The 15,068-nt window shown below is 43.6% G+C and overlaps 1 protein-coding gene across 1 annotated transcript in view; it reads left to right on the forward strand.

Moving 5' to 3' along the window:
• The first annotated feature begins 766 nt into the window (after positions 1–766).
• The window catches only part of TACR1 (tachykinin receptor 1), a 128,902-nt gene continuing 114,600 nt past the window's right edge, over positions 767–15,068 (forward strand). The window contains exon 1 of the mRNA XM_080686480.1: positions 767–1,741. Within this exon, the coding sequence (XP_080542606.1) occupies positions 1,353–1,741 (389 nt within the window). The 5' untranslated portion in view covers positions 767–1,352. The remainder of the gene's footprint in view (positions 1,742–15,068) is intronic.

The raw sequence follows: 15,068 nt of genomic DNA on the forward strand, positions 1-15,068 counted from the left end.
TCAGCTGGCGGGCTCAGCTGGAGTTTTTCATGGAGCGAGGGGCCAAGCTGCCAAGGAGGCTGGGGAGGTGTCCCCTAAGCTTAGAGCCGATCTCTGCCTCCCAGGAGAATCGGCCCGCCAGGGAAAGGACCTACGTATTTTGGAGGTGTTTTCTAAACAGGACCTCAGGAAAGTTATTTCCTTCGGAAACCCGGAACCAGGCATCCTCCCCTCTCGCTTCTCCGTAGCCGCCAGAGCCAGTGCGCGGTGCACTCAGGCTGGTGCGCGAGCTGGAGCGCGGCCGGGGGCTCAGCACGGGCATGTCGCCCCCACACTTGCCCAACTCCCACAGCCGCAGACAGGCGCCTCTGCAGAGCTGTCTCAGCGCCCCGGGCTGCCCTCCCTGGAAGTTGAGTGTCGGTCATTACAGCTCTTTTGTAAATCCTTCCTTTTCCTCTTAGGTTTCAGCTGCAGACATCACCCCTACCCCACCCCCACCCCCACCCCGCGCGCAATTACTCCGATGACACCTTGCGCCCCCTGGCGGAGTGTGTGGGGCGCTCGGCTTGCAGACTCCCACAGCAGGTAGCTGCAAAAGGCGTGGTGGCTGCGACGCGGAGTGAGGCAGTTGCCAACAGCTGGTGCAGCTGCCGCGCTGCGCACGGGGACTGGCGAGTACGCAGCCCAGGTCCTGCCCCTTCCCGGTGACGTCTATGCAGCGGGCTATAAAAACCTCGCGCGCAGCCTGCCGAGGTTCTGCTAACTCCCTAGCCCAGCAGGACCCGAGCCAAGAAGAGCCTGGGAAGCTGCAGGAGGTGGTGGTGGCGAAGCTGCAGGAGGTGGTGGTGGCGGCGGCGGACGCGAAAGCAAAGGGAAAATGTCCAGCTGCACCCGGAGCTCCAGAATGCCAGCCATAGACTCAGAACTTTTATGGGTCGCACTGTGAGGGGCACCCTCTAAGCCCCAAGTCCTCACGAAGCACAGAGCATTGCCTTCCCCGCTGCAGGCAGGGGGAATACGAGTTGTAAGCAGCAGCAGGTGCAGAAAGGCGGGGTCTCCAGCTTCCTGGAACCAGGACCCACAGAATTGCTTTCCCATTTCCAGCCCAGCGCAGAAGGTACGCTGTCTCCAGATTTCCGAACTCAAATGCTTCCTGAAGCTTGAAAGTGGAGGCATTCAGTGCCAGCAGGGGCAGCCAGACAGCTCACCAGAAGCATTCCTCTTCACAGCGCCAAGTGTCCTGCTTGCAAGGAAAGAGCCTGCAGCTTTCCCGTCTGGGTTCAGCAGGACCCTGTCCCCTGGTGCTGGCCGCCGGACCCTACTGCCAAGTGGGGGCGTGTACGGAGAGGACAGCTTAACCTCCCAGCCACGGGATGGATAACGTCCTCCCGGTTGACTCAGACCTCTTCCCAAACATCTCCACCAACACCTCGGAGCCCAACCAGTTCGTGCAGCCAACCTGGCAAATTGTCCTTTGGGCAGCTGCCTACACGGCCATCGTGGTGACCTCTGTGGTGGGCAACGTGGTGGTGATGTGGATCATCTTGGCCCACAAGAGAATGAGGACAGTCACCAACTATTTCCTGGTGAACTTGGCCTTCGCGGAGGCCTCCATGGCAGCGTTCAACACGGTGGTGAACTTCACCTACGCTGTCCACAACGAGTGGTACTACGGCCTGTTCTACTGCAAGTTCCACAACTTCTTCCCCATCGCCTCGGTCTTTGCCAGCATCTACTCCATGACAGCCGTGGCCTTGGATAGGTGAGCTGGCCCTTCGTGGAAAGGGGAGAAAGTGTCCACAGAAGGCGATGGCTTTGCTATGGGCTGCCGGGTTGGGTGGTGCCTGGTTCAAGGTGGAGGGTGGCCACCTGTACTGGGGTTTTTACTGACGGCCAGTTGTTGATGGGGGCACTTTGTCTTATCTCACCATTTTCTTCTCTAGTTCCTCTTTCCTTCCCCCCATCCTTTCATCCATCACCAGTCTCCTCTCCTTTCTTGACAAAACTCCGTTTTCTCTTCATTTAACCCTCTTTTCTTCATCCCTTCCCTACTCATCTCCTGGACACTTTCCTTTCAACTCCTGCTTTGATTCTTTCCATACATTTCTTCTCTCTTTTGCCCTGAGAGCCTGAAGGGGATAGCCAAGCTTGGCCAAGGTGTGTGTTCCTGCCTGTCACTTTGCGTACCCCTGCAGGCCTGCTTCGGGGAGAGAGGGGGTGCAGCCCCTGGTGCCTTCCAGTTTTAAGTATGCCTATCCAGAATTTCTCATTTTTCACTTTTTCCTGAAGATTCAGGAACTTGCTTCTCCCACCTCAATTTTCCAATGTTATTTGGATGTGAAGAGCATTTCATTGAATCAGAAATACTTAGGATTCTAATTCAGCTTCCTCTACGCTGCTAGGAGTTCCCGACTCAGAAATAAGAGGCAGCACTCTGTTCTTAAGGCACTCCACAGATAGGGAGCTTACCCAAGAGTTTTTCTAAATTTCTCTTGTAATGTGAGGTCAATGTTGTTAGCCTGTCTGTATCCACAGAGAAATGTGCTTGGCAAAGGCAGTTGTGAACTCTGTCTTTCATGCAGCCAACAGGTTAGGATTTCAGAAGCTGATAGAACGTGATAAGGTTGGCATTTTCAAATACAGGGGCTAGTGCTCTGGAATGAATGGCCCCCAGGTGGCATGATGGAAAATTGATTATTAGAACACAGCTCTATTTGTATTGACTTTTTTTGTGGGTGTCCTATGTATCTCTGTGTATATCTCTGTGTGCACCAGTGCTAAATATTTACGGGGGATGTGGAGGTATGTTTAAAACACCTGCCACCGTGATTTTAAAACGGGTTCTTTGATGGCATTGCTGAGATAAATGAATGTGAGAAACCCAAAGAAGGAACTAGGCGAAAAACTTTTTAAAAAATTCCCAAACTATTAAACCTTTTGCATAAAGATTGTTTACGATTTGCAATCAATTTGAAGTGGTTTTTTTTTTTCAGCTTGTATAGTGAATGAACACTTCTAAGATCAGAGAAGGCTGTGTGTCCTTTGCAGTGGTGTCCAAATGCTGCTTTCTATGTTCCACAGACACCTCCCTCCCCTTATGCAGCTCTTATGTGCTTGATATGTTGTGTGTAAGACAATTTGTGGTGAGTCAATTTTATTTTAAATGTGTAGGAGAAACCAATTACTCAAAGTGGGAATGAAATGAATTCTTTTGTGAATGTACCTTTTATACCACTCTGGTTTTCAGATATTCAGTTTGCTGAGAGTGAGGTATACTTGTACATCTTTCTGCACCAATTTACTCCTGTACCTCAAGCAGCCCCCCTTAAACTTAGAAAACCCATAGCATGATATATAACCGCATATAGAAGCAGTGAAAACTGGCACCTTATACACACTCTCTGGATACTCCCTAAATTAGAGGGGAAGTTGGTATTTTTACTGCATTGGGACCTTGTGTGAGCTCAGTAGATCTGTCAACCAGTATGAGCACCCGTGGACAGCTCTTCTGCTTTGACGTCCATAAAAATGACATGTTCCACAGCCCTGCTGTTTCCCTTGGAACTTAGAAGGTTAGGGCAGGAGTCAGGGTCGAAGTCTTCACAGTGGACTGGGCATGGAGCTACCTCAAATATGGCATCTCAAACTCCACTGTTTTATCTAGGCAAATCATAGACAGGATCCCGACCCTGTGTGACCCCTGCTCAGTAAGGCCAGAGGATCTCTGGTGCCAAAGCTGAGGGAAATGACAGCACCGAGAAATGTCTCCATGTCCTTAATGTACAGATACAGTCCAGGGAGATTATCAACGACACGCTCAAGGTTAGAGTTCAAGGTAGAGTTAGGGATGAGGTGTCAGGGTTGTCTCCAAGTCTCCTCCCACAACTATCTCCCCTCCCACTATGTTCCCTCTATTTTTCCTTGCTCACCTCCTGAGCACACAGCGAATCAGTCCCCTCAGGCCCTCTGGAGAAGGTAGCTCCCCTGCGTTTGTGGTCATCCCTTCTCTCCCGAGAATGTTTTAGAAAGGAAGGGCCTTCAGCCCTCTCCATGAGTGGTCTCTCCCTTCTGCAGCAAGGCAACGCTGGCTGTGAGAAAATGCTAAGCTACTTTTTGTATGTTCCTTGAATCTTTCACAGATAATCTTTGAATCAAGCCTTAAAAAATGAAAGCAACATGTTTTTTTTTCAGATTACAAAATTGAACATCATTCACTGCAGAAAACTGGAGAATGATGAGACACAAAAATACAAATCAACCACTACTTCCTTATGCAAAAATAACACTTGTTAGCATTTGGATTTCTCTTATGACTATTACACTACGTAACTGAGGTCAGATTCTATACAATTTCATAGCTTGCTTTTTTCTGTTGATATTAATGGAAAATATTAATAACATTTCCCATGTTATTAAAACGTCTTCAGTAACATAAGCATAATGGCTTTCTATTATTCCATTATATGAATGTGCTATCATTACTTTAAGAATCCCTCTACTGTTGGGTATTTAGGTGATTTCTAGATTTTTTGCTATTACGATTAATACACTACTATACATTTCTGCATGATAATTTTGTTGTTGTTGTTATTTAATTTTCTTAGCATAGAGTCCCAGAAGTAGAACCACTGGGTCAAATGAAATTAATTTTTTAAAAAGTTTCCTCCTAATTTTAAAGGATTATAAACTCTGAGCAAAGCAAGGAACATGTCTGTCCTCTCTTGTTTAGTGTATCTCCTCAGCACAAAGCAGAGTACTTGGCACCTCACAGTTTAGTAACATGTTTGTTGAATAAGTGAATGAATAAGATAATACAGGTTTCTAAAACATTTGAAAAATGCATACAATTATAAAGAATATGTAAAAATTATTTATAATCCCTCTCTGACAGATAAGCAGTCAAAATTCTGGAATGCTAGTTTATACTTACTTTTTTTGTGTTGTTTACCACATATGGTCACTCACACTTTAAGGATAAATCTGGGGCCATAACAAAAACAGTTTCAATGGTTGTTTTTTTGTTTGTTTGTTTGTTTGTTTGTTTGTTTCTTAACATCATATCCTGGGCATTTTTCATGTCATGAAGTAGATTTAATGGTAGGATTTTTAATGGATGCATTCTATTTCCTGGCTATAATAATTTTTTTAAGCATTCCTCTATTTTTAGATGTAATTTGTTTCTATTTGTAATGATTACAAGTAACTTTGAAATGAATATCCTGGCTATACATCTTTGAGAACATCCCTTGTTCTTTTCTTAGAAGAATCTCATTGAAGTGGAGTTGCTGGGTCCAACTGTCTTGATAAACTTTGCCAAATTTCCTTCTGGGTCCAAAATATATGCACAGAAAAAAAAATCAGCAGTAGATTTTAGTACTATTTTAAATCTTTTCTATAATATTTCTATAGAATGGATAGGAGAAAGAGATCCCCTTTAGAAGAATACATATTTGTTTGTTTATTTATTTAAAATACATTTTTATTGATTTCAGAGAGGAAAAGAGAAATAGAAACATCAATGATGAGAGAGAACCACTGATCAGCTGCCTCCAGCATGCCCCACACTGGGGATCGAGCTTGCAACCTGGGCATGTGCCTTGACTGGGAATCAAACCACCACCTCCTGGTTCATAGGTTGATACTCAACCACTGAGTCACACCAGCTGGACAGAAGACTACTTACTTATTAGAGACAATGGTTACATAGAATAAAAAAGTTGCAGAGACAAATACACCTAAGTAAGATGAGGTCTACCTCTAATTAAGCTCTAACATCAAGGATTGTACTTTTTGAAATTCTACAATTCTCCCACTTTAAAATAAAATGTAACATTTTTTCCTATTATAAAAACCAAAAGGTGCGTGTGGTGTTTCATGAACTTAGAAGTTGGAGGAGGACACTGAGAGGTGACACCGGCATTTTGCAGGGGCTGGTGATAGTAGCCAGTTTTACTATTAAGGGGCGGCACCTAAGAACAGAGGAGGGGGACTAATCCCTAAGCCCCTTAAGAGGGGCTATAGGAACAAAAGGTAAACTGACTTAGCACCAAGCACACAGCAACAAAGGCTCAGAAAAGCACCAGCCTGGTATCAGTGCTTCTGTACCTGGTAATGGGCAGGTGTAATTTCAGTGACATGAAAGGGGAAGGCTGCTCATCACTGAGACCAGTTCTGGGTGTGTTGTGCTTGAGTGAAAGGAAACATCCACACAATGATGGTCTCTGGACAATACGAAACATGGTCAGGACCAAACATACCATTGCTCAGATAGGGAGAATGGTGGAGGCAGAAGGAATGGACTCTCTTAGAAAGTAAAAGAGGAACCAAGAGCAAAGAAATGCATATGTGACAGAAATTCTGCCCTCTGATACCTGGAATCCATTCCACTCTGCCCCCATCATACTCAGCTACTAGTCTAAGCAGCCTGCTGCATTCTGTCCTTGAACCTCACCTGGTTGACTAGACTTGGATCCCATTGTATAACACAGAGCACTCCTTCCCCACCCAGAGACCAGGCTTAAATTCTAGGATCCTTTGCACTAATTTAGATGGACCTTGAAACCCATGACCAAACACTCCTGTGTTGCTGAGAATGGTCATTCCCTAGAACAGTGGTCGACAAACGGCGGCTCTGTTGACTAATGTGTTTGCAGACCACTGCCCTAGAAGCTTGTCCACCACAGCTGCCCCTTATCTTTTCAAATCAGGAAACTCGAATATCTGGGATGACATAGATCAAACTCATTTGTTTCATCTTGGATGGGTCATTTAGGCTGCAGGACCTTTCCTGAAGAGGTTCTGTGCCCATCTACTCCTTGGAGCTGCCCTGGTGCACTTGCCACATCCTCCCTCTATTCATGAGAGCCTTCAGTCTCCTGAATGGTCAAGACCTTTCATTTCAAACGGTGAGCCGCCATTTGCCTCTCTGTTGACTAATGAGTTTGCCGACCACTGCCCTAGACTCTCGATTCCAATAATTACAGGCTGTTGTTGTTCCTTGTGATTAAGCCCCTATCCCAGTGGTCGGCAAACTCATTAGTCAACAGAGAGGCAAACCACGGCTCACAAGCCGCAGTTTGCCGGCCACTGAGTTAGTTAATCTGTGTGTGTGTGTTTTTTAAACTGTCAGAAACCAAAGTTCAATTTTGGGGAAATAGAGCAATTATCAATATGAAATCACATAATACATACACAAGACTTTTTAACTATTGTTGTTTTTATTATTATTATTGAATTATCAAATGATAGAATGAGAGAGAAACATTCACTGTTAAACTTAGATAAGACCTTCAGATCATCAAAGAATAATACCACAGGTAAGGTGATATTTCCTGACTCTGGGTCTCATGTCTTTCTTCACAGGGCTTATGCTGTATATTGGGGCAAATAAGACTGATTGAAAGATAACTACAATATAAGGTGTTGGGAATCACCTTTCATATGGGTTTTACTGACAAATTCTACGGGAAGGAGAGAAGGAAGTAATGTCAAGCAGTGATGACCAAGGAAGACCTCAAAAGATGGCAATTGAGTTGGGCCTTGAAGATTAGATAAGATATTTAGAGAGAACAGTAAAGAAAGGTGACATTATAGGTAGAAGAAGACATATGACACAAGTGTGGAGGTAATAAGTTGCAAAGTGTTTGGGGAGAATGACAGCCTGACTCAAGTGTAGTAAATTCACAAGTGAATTAGGGAATGAATGAAGTTGTTGGAAAGAAAATGAGTACAGTTCTTGTTGGATTTGATATGGAGATATAACACTTAGTTGGAAATGCCCAATGAGCAACTTGAGAGATTGGGCTGGAGAATGAGAAGCCAGGGATCAAAATGTAGATTTAGGAGTTTTCCAAACAGAAGGGCTATGGGAGTTGGGAAAGTAGAGAATATCTACATATATGTTTCCAGAGGCTAAAGATTCCCAGGAATGTCCTACCAGGCAGTGGAGTCGGGTGGCGGGGGGGGGGGGGGGGGGGGAAGGGGGGAGAGAGAAATAGGTAATGATTTAGTGGAGAAATCAGGATCTGTAGAATGACAAAGGTTAAGAGAGGTGACCTGTGGCTTGTCATATTCATTAGTGTCATAAGATCCAAGGGTGATAACCCTGGATTTGGCAATTAAAGAACATTGGTGACCTGTGAGAGATAGTGTCAGCAAAGCATATAAAGGTGGGATAAAATTAGATGGCAATGAGAGGAATGGCTTTTCCTCATCTATCCATCCATCTAACTATTACTGAGTACCTACTATGTGCCAGATGCTGAGGGTATAAAACCCTGCCTTTGCTCTTTTGCTCTCAGTCTTTGGGGACTGACAAAGTCATGAACAGCATTATAACCCAATGCAATTAATGCTATGTGGTTGGAGCTTGGAGACAGAGCAGAGAACTATCCTTGAAAATATAGAAAAGACTTACTGGTAAAATAAAGAAACGGGAGAAGAGGAGAAGGAGGAGGAGATGGAGAAGGGGAGGAAAGAAACAGCAAAGTACAAAGAAACACTGTGGAATTTTGGGTGTTGTTGTTTTTTAATCAACTTCCAGGACACTGGCTTGGGAATTTTCAAAATGATTTGTTAATGTTTGTCACTTGGAAACTGGACAGAAGGTTTCATGCTAATAAAATTGATAAAGACACCTTACATTGCTTGCTCTCCAATCCATTGTCTCACCTAATCCTCAATACCAATGGGGATTCTGTTTCTACCTTGGAAAGATTATTAGGCACAATTTCTTTTAGCATTGACCTCCCACTCTCCACTCCCTCATAGCTGGGAGGCCTGTGAAATTTGCTTTCATGTGCCTTAGACAGCTGCCTACATCTCCTGCTCAAGGTGGCTTTTAGATGCTATGTCACCTAAGGAAAGCTGTCACTGAAGGCAAAAAAGCAATGTGAGGACATTAGAAACCCTTTTGACAAGTTTCCACTCAAAGCAAAATCAACCCCACAAACACAAGCTAGACAGGGCCATTGTAAGAGTGTCAAATTCTGCTTACATATTTTCTCAATTTGTCTCACTTGTTAGAGTCACTCAATTTCGAGTTATTACAAAAGTATTCTTATTGTTGAACTGAAATCTTCCTCTGATTTTGGGCTGCTCCTTCTCATCTAAAGACTTCTGTGAGGCTGTCTTCCCATACATCCCTCCTGAAGCTTCTCCATCCCTGGTTAACTGTCTTCTTCCTTCATCTTTCCATCCTTGGTTGTATCTACTGGCTATTCTCATTTGTTAATGGTCCTCTTCCCTGAGAGGTTAACTAAGGCCCAGAACTGAGCATTACCCCAATACCATTATTTTGTCTTTCACAACCTGCTGTAGGGCTGGCATCCTACCTGGTAACTTTCTTGTCCTCCTAGATTTAGCTCAAGTGCCACCTCCACTAAAAACTGACCTTAACCTGCAAGTCTAGATGAGGTGCCTTTTTATCTATTCTCATGTCCTTTATCCAGTGAGGTTGTAACAGTCTGTAATGTGTTGGTCTCTCCCTCCCCTCCCTCCCACTAAGTTGCAAGCACCAAGAAAACAGGGAAACTTTATTTGGTTCTGTTCCCAGAACCAATGAACTAGGCAAACTGCAAAGCACACCTGTGATACTGTGCCTTGAAGCAAAAGGAAATTGGGCCAAATATATGCCTACTATGGAGTTTTGCTAGAAAACTCCATGTTTCTAGAAAACTACATGTTCTAATTCACACTTGCCTCTTCCACCCTCCATTTGACTGGCCCCGCTGGATTCCAGATCCACATCCTGCTCCTGACAGGTGTTACACCCCGGGGGACACCTCTAAACGGGAAGGTGTTTATCATTCCCACTTTACTGAAGTCTATCCAGGCATGCTGGAAGCTGAGACGTTTCATAGGTCCTTTTCTGGCCCAACTCTTGTCACCTCCCTGGCTTTGCCTCCAACACCCCTACTAGCTACAGGAAGTGCACTGTTTTACTTGTCCTTTCTGAGGCAGAACCAGCAGAAGCCTACCCACCACCCAGCCCTCCAAGTCCCGTGCCCAGGATGACTTTAATCCCTAACAGGATGACTTATAAACACTTTGTAATTACATGAACACCTAGTTCATATATTAAAATATTACAGACACAGGAAAATCTGAGCAGAGTGGCCTGAGAAAGTCACAGACTTGGAGGACAGAATGGGGAACTGGCTTACGTTGCCCAAACCTCCCCTCTTGCCATCCTGAGGCTGTGATTTCACCCCATTCGAAGGGGAAATATGAGGCTCTATGGATGAGGAACCCCGGGGATGAATAGATGCTTTAATGATGTCCTTGAGACACGCCTTTCAGCGTGAGAATTAATGCAGCATATGAACTGCTCCAGGAACTTTGTCTAAGCAGCCCTGAGCCTGATTCCTTGCCCTTCTCATAAAATTCTTTACTTGATTTATTTTCCAATTAAGCTTTTATCACTATATTTAATACTTGAGACTCTTCATAGAGTGCCTCTTATGTCCTTTGTTTAAGAGTGTCCTTTAATAACCTCACATCTAGCCTTTGACAATGCAATTTGGTGTAGGACAGTGGGTTCCTGCAGTGGTTCTATCACTTACTAGCTGTGTGAACATAGATACTTCACCTCTCTGGGCCGATTTTCCCACCTGATAACAGGGATATAATAAAACTTGCCCAGTGGGGTATTGTTTGAGGGGAAGAAGGGAATGGAAAGAAATGGAAAGTTTCTGATTCATTGCTTGATAGTCAGTAAAGGCTCAATTAAGATTAATATTATGATTGCTAATAAACCCTGACACACCATTATATTTATTATTCATATACATTCCTGTATCAGCATCCTCTTGATTTCCGGTATAACAGCAACAGGGTAAAACATTTATATCCTCCCCCCCTAAGATTATAGTTTAAAATCTTTGTAAGTGGGTCAGCGAACTTTGAGCTAAATGCTCTCCAGCATCCTCCCCTTCTCTTCAGATGCCCACACCCTCACCACGAGCCCATGATTTGGATATACCATGGCCCAGAAAAATCCAATCATTTTCTCTTACACCACCTCCAAAACCATTCACTTTCCACATCCGGTATGTCCCAAAGTCACCACCCTCACAGGGAAGCACCATTTGCATGGTTAGTGTCTGAAGGAGAACTTGGCCGTAGCAAACGCTTTTACAGCTGCATCTGTTTTAGTAGATATTCAATTTGTTAAAGTTGTTTCTTTCACCTTTGAACACATCTTATAAATCTTGGACGTTTTCTTATAAATATAGTTTATGCGTGTTCAAGTGTCAAACATTCATTTTCCGTTATCTTTTGACTGATGCCCAATTAGCTCTTAAACATGAGATGGAGTACTTCCTTCTAAGTAGTTTAACATTTTCAAGCTTCATCAATCAAATGATCGTACATATTTCCAATTACCATAGTCACACATTTTTATAAACTTAACAAATCCAATCATCTTAAAATGTAAACAGTGCCTATAAACTTGAATAATTAATCTCCCTAAATACTTTAAATTATAATCATAAATGTAATGCATCGGGTTTAAAAAAATTTTTTTAATCCCTAACAGGATGACTTATAAATAGCAAAAAAAAAGTTTTCCTCAGGACTTACATAGTTCTGGTAAATCAAAACCTTTAAATTTAGCCTATCAAATTCTCTTAGAGCATTTCAACCTCTTAAGAATTAAACTTACAGATTCAGCAAATGAGGTTCTCATGAGCATCTAAACATTGATTACAAAATTAATTAATTAAATCCTCCTAAGTATTTCGATTCAAATTATAAATCTAGTAAGTCAAATTCTCTAATGTATCAGATTCTCCAACATATTAAAAACAAATCACACACAAATTAACATACAGCCTCATTCACACTTCCTACATAGAAGTACCATCTTTTCATTGTCTATTTACTTTTCAAAAAATCCCTTCCAGGGTTACAAAGTTACACAAGCAGAGGTGGCCGAACCATCTCCCTAAGGAGCCGCCAAGTTTCTATAACCAGGGTTGAGTGGGAGATCCGAATCCAGGTGTGCCATTCAGGGGTCTTGCCCAGAGCTGCAGCCCAGTGCCCAGTGGGGGCGCTCTGCTTGCTCAGTGGCCCACAGGGCCCACCCGCACCTTGCCATTTTGAATCAATTCGTCCCAATGTGCTATGTATTTCCTTGGTTTCCTTCAAGTTTTACCCTTCCCCCCTTCTCATCTTCACATTTTATCATTTGAATTACACTGATGGAATCATGCAGCCTCACCCCAACCCTGGTTCACCTCTGACTGTTTTGCTACCTTAATAAAAATTAGCTACATACTGTACTCTCTGATATTTTACCTTCTTTACCTTCTTACCTCCATTTCAGACTTGATCATGGACATGGGTAAAGTGACCCCCAACATTCACCATCTGTTCTGGGTCCTTCAGTTTCTTTTCTGAGACTTTGAAGTCATGAAAAATATGTAACCAGCATTTGTCTGAGTGTATCCTGTTTCTTCACATGACTCATCAAAACTGGAGGGGTAGGGCCTGTGAGTTTTGACAACCCCGTGATCTCAGCATGTGTCAGATGTGTGCCCAGAGGCTCTGTGTGCCTCCTACATAGCAGGTCTACGCAGCAGCGTCCACTCCCTTGGCGTGAAGTCTTCAGAGGTGGGGCCTTTCCTCCTGGAGCGAGGAACCTACCTGGCACCCTTGGGTCCTCCAACGGGGTCATGAGATGTTCTTTCTTCAGATCAGCTGGGTTTCTCCTATGAGGAAAGAGTCTTCATGGCTTTTTCATAGCTCAGTCTGTTCCCTTCCCTCCCTTCTCAGTGGATTTCAGATAATAATAATAAAAAAAGCGATGCTGTGTTCTAACAGCTCAACCCAGTGCCCTATGCTATATGTGAACTGTTGAGCAGCTGCCTTCACAACTCACACAGCTGCCTGGGCTCATGCAGGATGGGTGCTGAATGGTCACGCTAACTACCCCAGCCCACTCTCTCTATCAGAAAATATAATTGACACGATTTTTCCAAAATCTCATGTGCATATTTAGTGGCATGAAGGGAGATTAGGAGCATAAGCTTAAATACCCACGTTGTGTGATTTATTAATTAATTTGATTTCACTGTGGAGAAAGGTCCTCTTGAATAATTAACAAGTTTTCCTAAGAGGATTTGTCTGATTCTGAAAATGTTCAAACAAAAGAAAATCCCACAGACAGCCAAAATATCCTCCTAAGTAGTCCCAAGGAGCCAGAGGGGCTTAAAAATGCCCTAATTCACGACAAGAACTAAAATAGAAATAGCCATCAGGGTGAAATACAACTAGTTTGCTCAACAGTTTAACTGGACTCTTCAAAAAAGGAGTTAGATGATAACCTAGAACAATGGTCGGCAAACTGCGGCTCACGAGCCACATGCGGCTCTTTGGCCCCTTGAGTGTGGATCTTCCACAAAATACCACAGCCTGGGCGAGTCTATTTTGAAGAAGTGGCATTAGAAGGAGTTTAAGTTTAAAAAATTTGGCTCTCAAAAGAAATTTCAATCGTTGTACTGTTGATATTTGGCTCTGTTGACTAATGAGTTTGCCGACCACTGACCTAGAAAACCTTGTGGCTGAATCCTCAATGGGGGCATCATTTAAATTTGTTCTCAAAGATGGACCAGTTCAGTTCCTTTCTCTTCTCAGCAGGAATGATGAGGGGTCTGGAAGTTGATATAATAAAGACTCAGAATATGAGCCAAACCACAGCCACCAGGTGTTTTAGTGGCCCAGTTAAGGCACTGCCAGCCTAAAACTATGCAAAATGCAAAAACAAACAAAAACTAGCAACAACAGCAACAAAACAACTCACAGACAGACGAAAGTATGGTGATTACCAGAGAGAAAAGGAGGTGGGGGGAGACAGAGGAGGCAAAGGAGGGCTACATGGTGATGTAAGGAGACTTGACTTGGGGTGGTGAACACACAATACAATGTACAGCTGATATACTAGAATTGTACCCTTGAAACCTATATAATTTTATTACCCAATGTCACACTAATAAACCCAATAAAAAGGAATGCCATTTAATAGCCTTACACATAGCCTTTGACAATGCAGTTTGGTATAGGAAAGAGCATAGACAACGGGTTCCAGCAATGGTTCTATCACTTACTAGATGTGTGAACATAGGCAAGATACTTCAGCTCTCTGGGCCTCGATTTTCCCACCTGCTAACAGGGATATAATAAAACTTGCCTTGTTGCCAAAACCAGTTTGGCTCAGTGGATAGAGGGTCAGCCTGCGGACTGAATGGTCCCAGGTTCGATTCCGGTCAAGGGCACGTAACTTGGTTGCGGGCACATCCCCAGTAGGAGGTGTGCAGGAGGCAGCTGATCGATGTTTCTCTCTCATCGATGTTTCTGACTCTCTATCCCTCTTCCTTCCTCTCTGTAAAAAATCAATAAAATATATTAAAAAAAAAAAAAACTTGCCTTGTAGGGTATTGTTTGAGGGAAAGAAGGAAATGGAAAGAGGTAGAGAGTTCCTGATTCATTGCTTGACATTCAGTAAGAGCTCAATTAAGACTAATATTATGATTGTTAATAAACCCTGAAACACCATTATATCTATTATTCACATCCATTCCTGTCTCAGCATCCCCTTGGATGCGGTATAACAGCAACAGGGTAAAACTTTTATATCCTCCCCCACCCCTAAGATGATAGTTTAAAATCCTCCTAAGAGGGTCAGCAGACTTCATGCTAAATGCTCTCCAGTGTCCTTCCCCTCTGTGCAGATGCCCACACCCTCCCAGAAGCCCATGATTTGGATATACCATGGTCCAGAAAAATCGAATCATTTTCTCTTACACCATCTCCATAACCACACATTCACTTTCCACATCCTGTACTAGTATTTGAGGGTGGGGCATGGGGAGGAGGAAGGCAGAGGCAGATGTACTATCCTCTTCCCTTTCTGGCCACTTCCCTCCAATAATGTTCTAACCAGCTCAAGCCTGCATGAAGGTCCTCCCCAATCCTGCCTCACAAATGAGTCTCAAATTACTGCTCAGTACTCTTCCCAGCCTGGTCCAATTTAGTAAATTGAGTTGAACCAAGAGAAGAGTAGCTGATGAAAATCACATGAAGGTGGG

The sequence above is a fragment of the Plecotus auritus genome (assembly GCF_963455305.1).
Source record: "Plecotus auritus genome assembly, chromosome: 8".
Lineage (NCBI taxonomy): Eukaryota > Metazoa > Chordata > Mammalia > Chiroptera > Vespertilionidae > Plecotus > Plecotus auritus.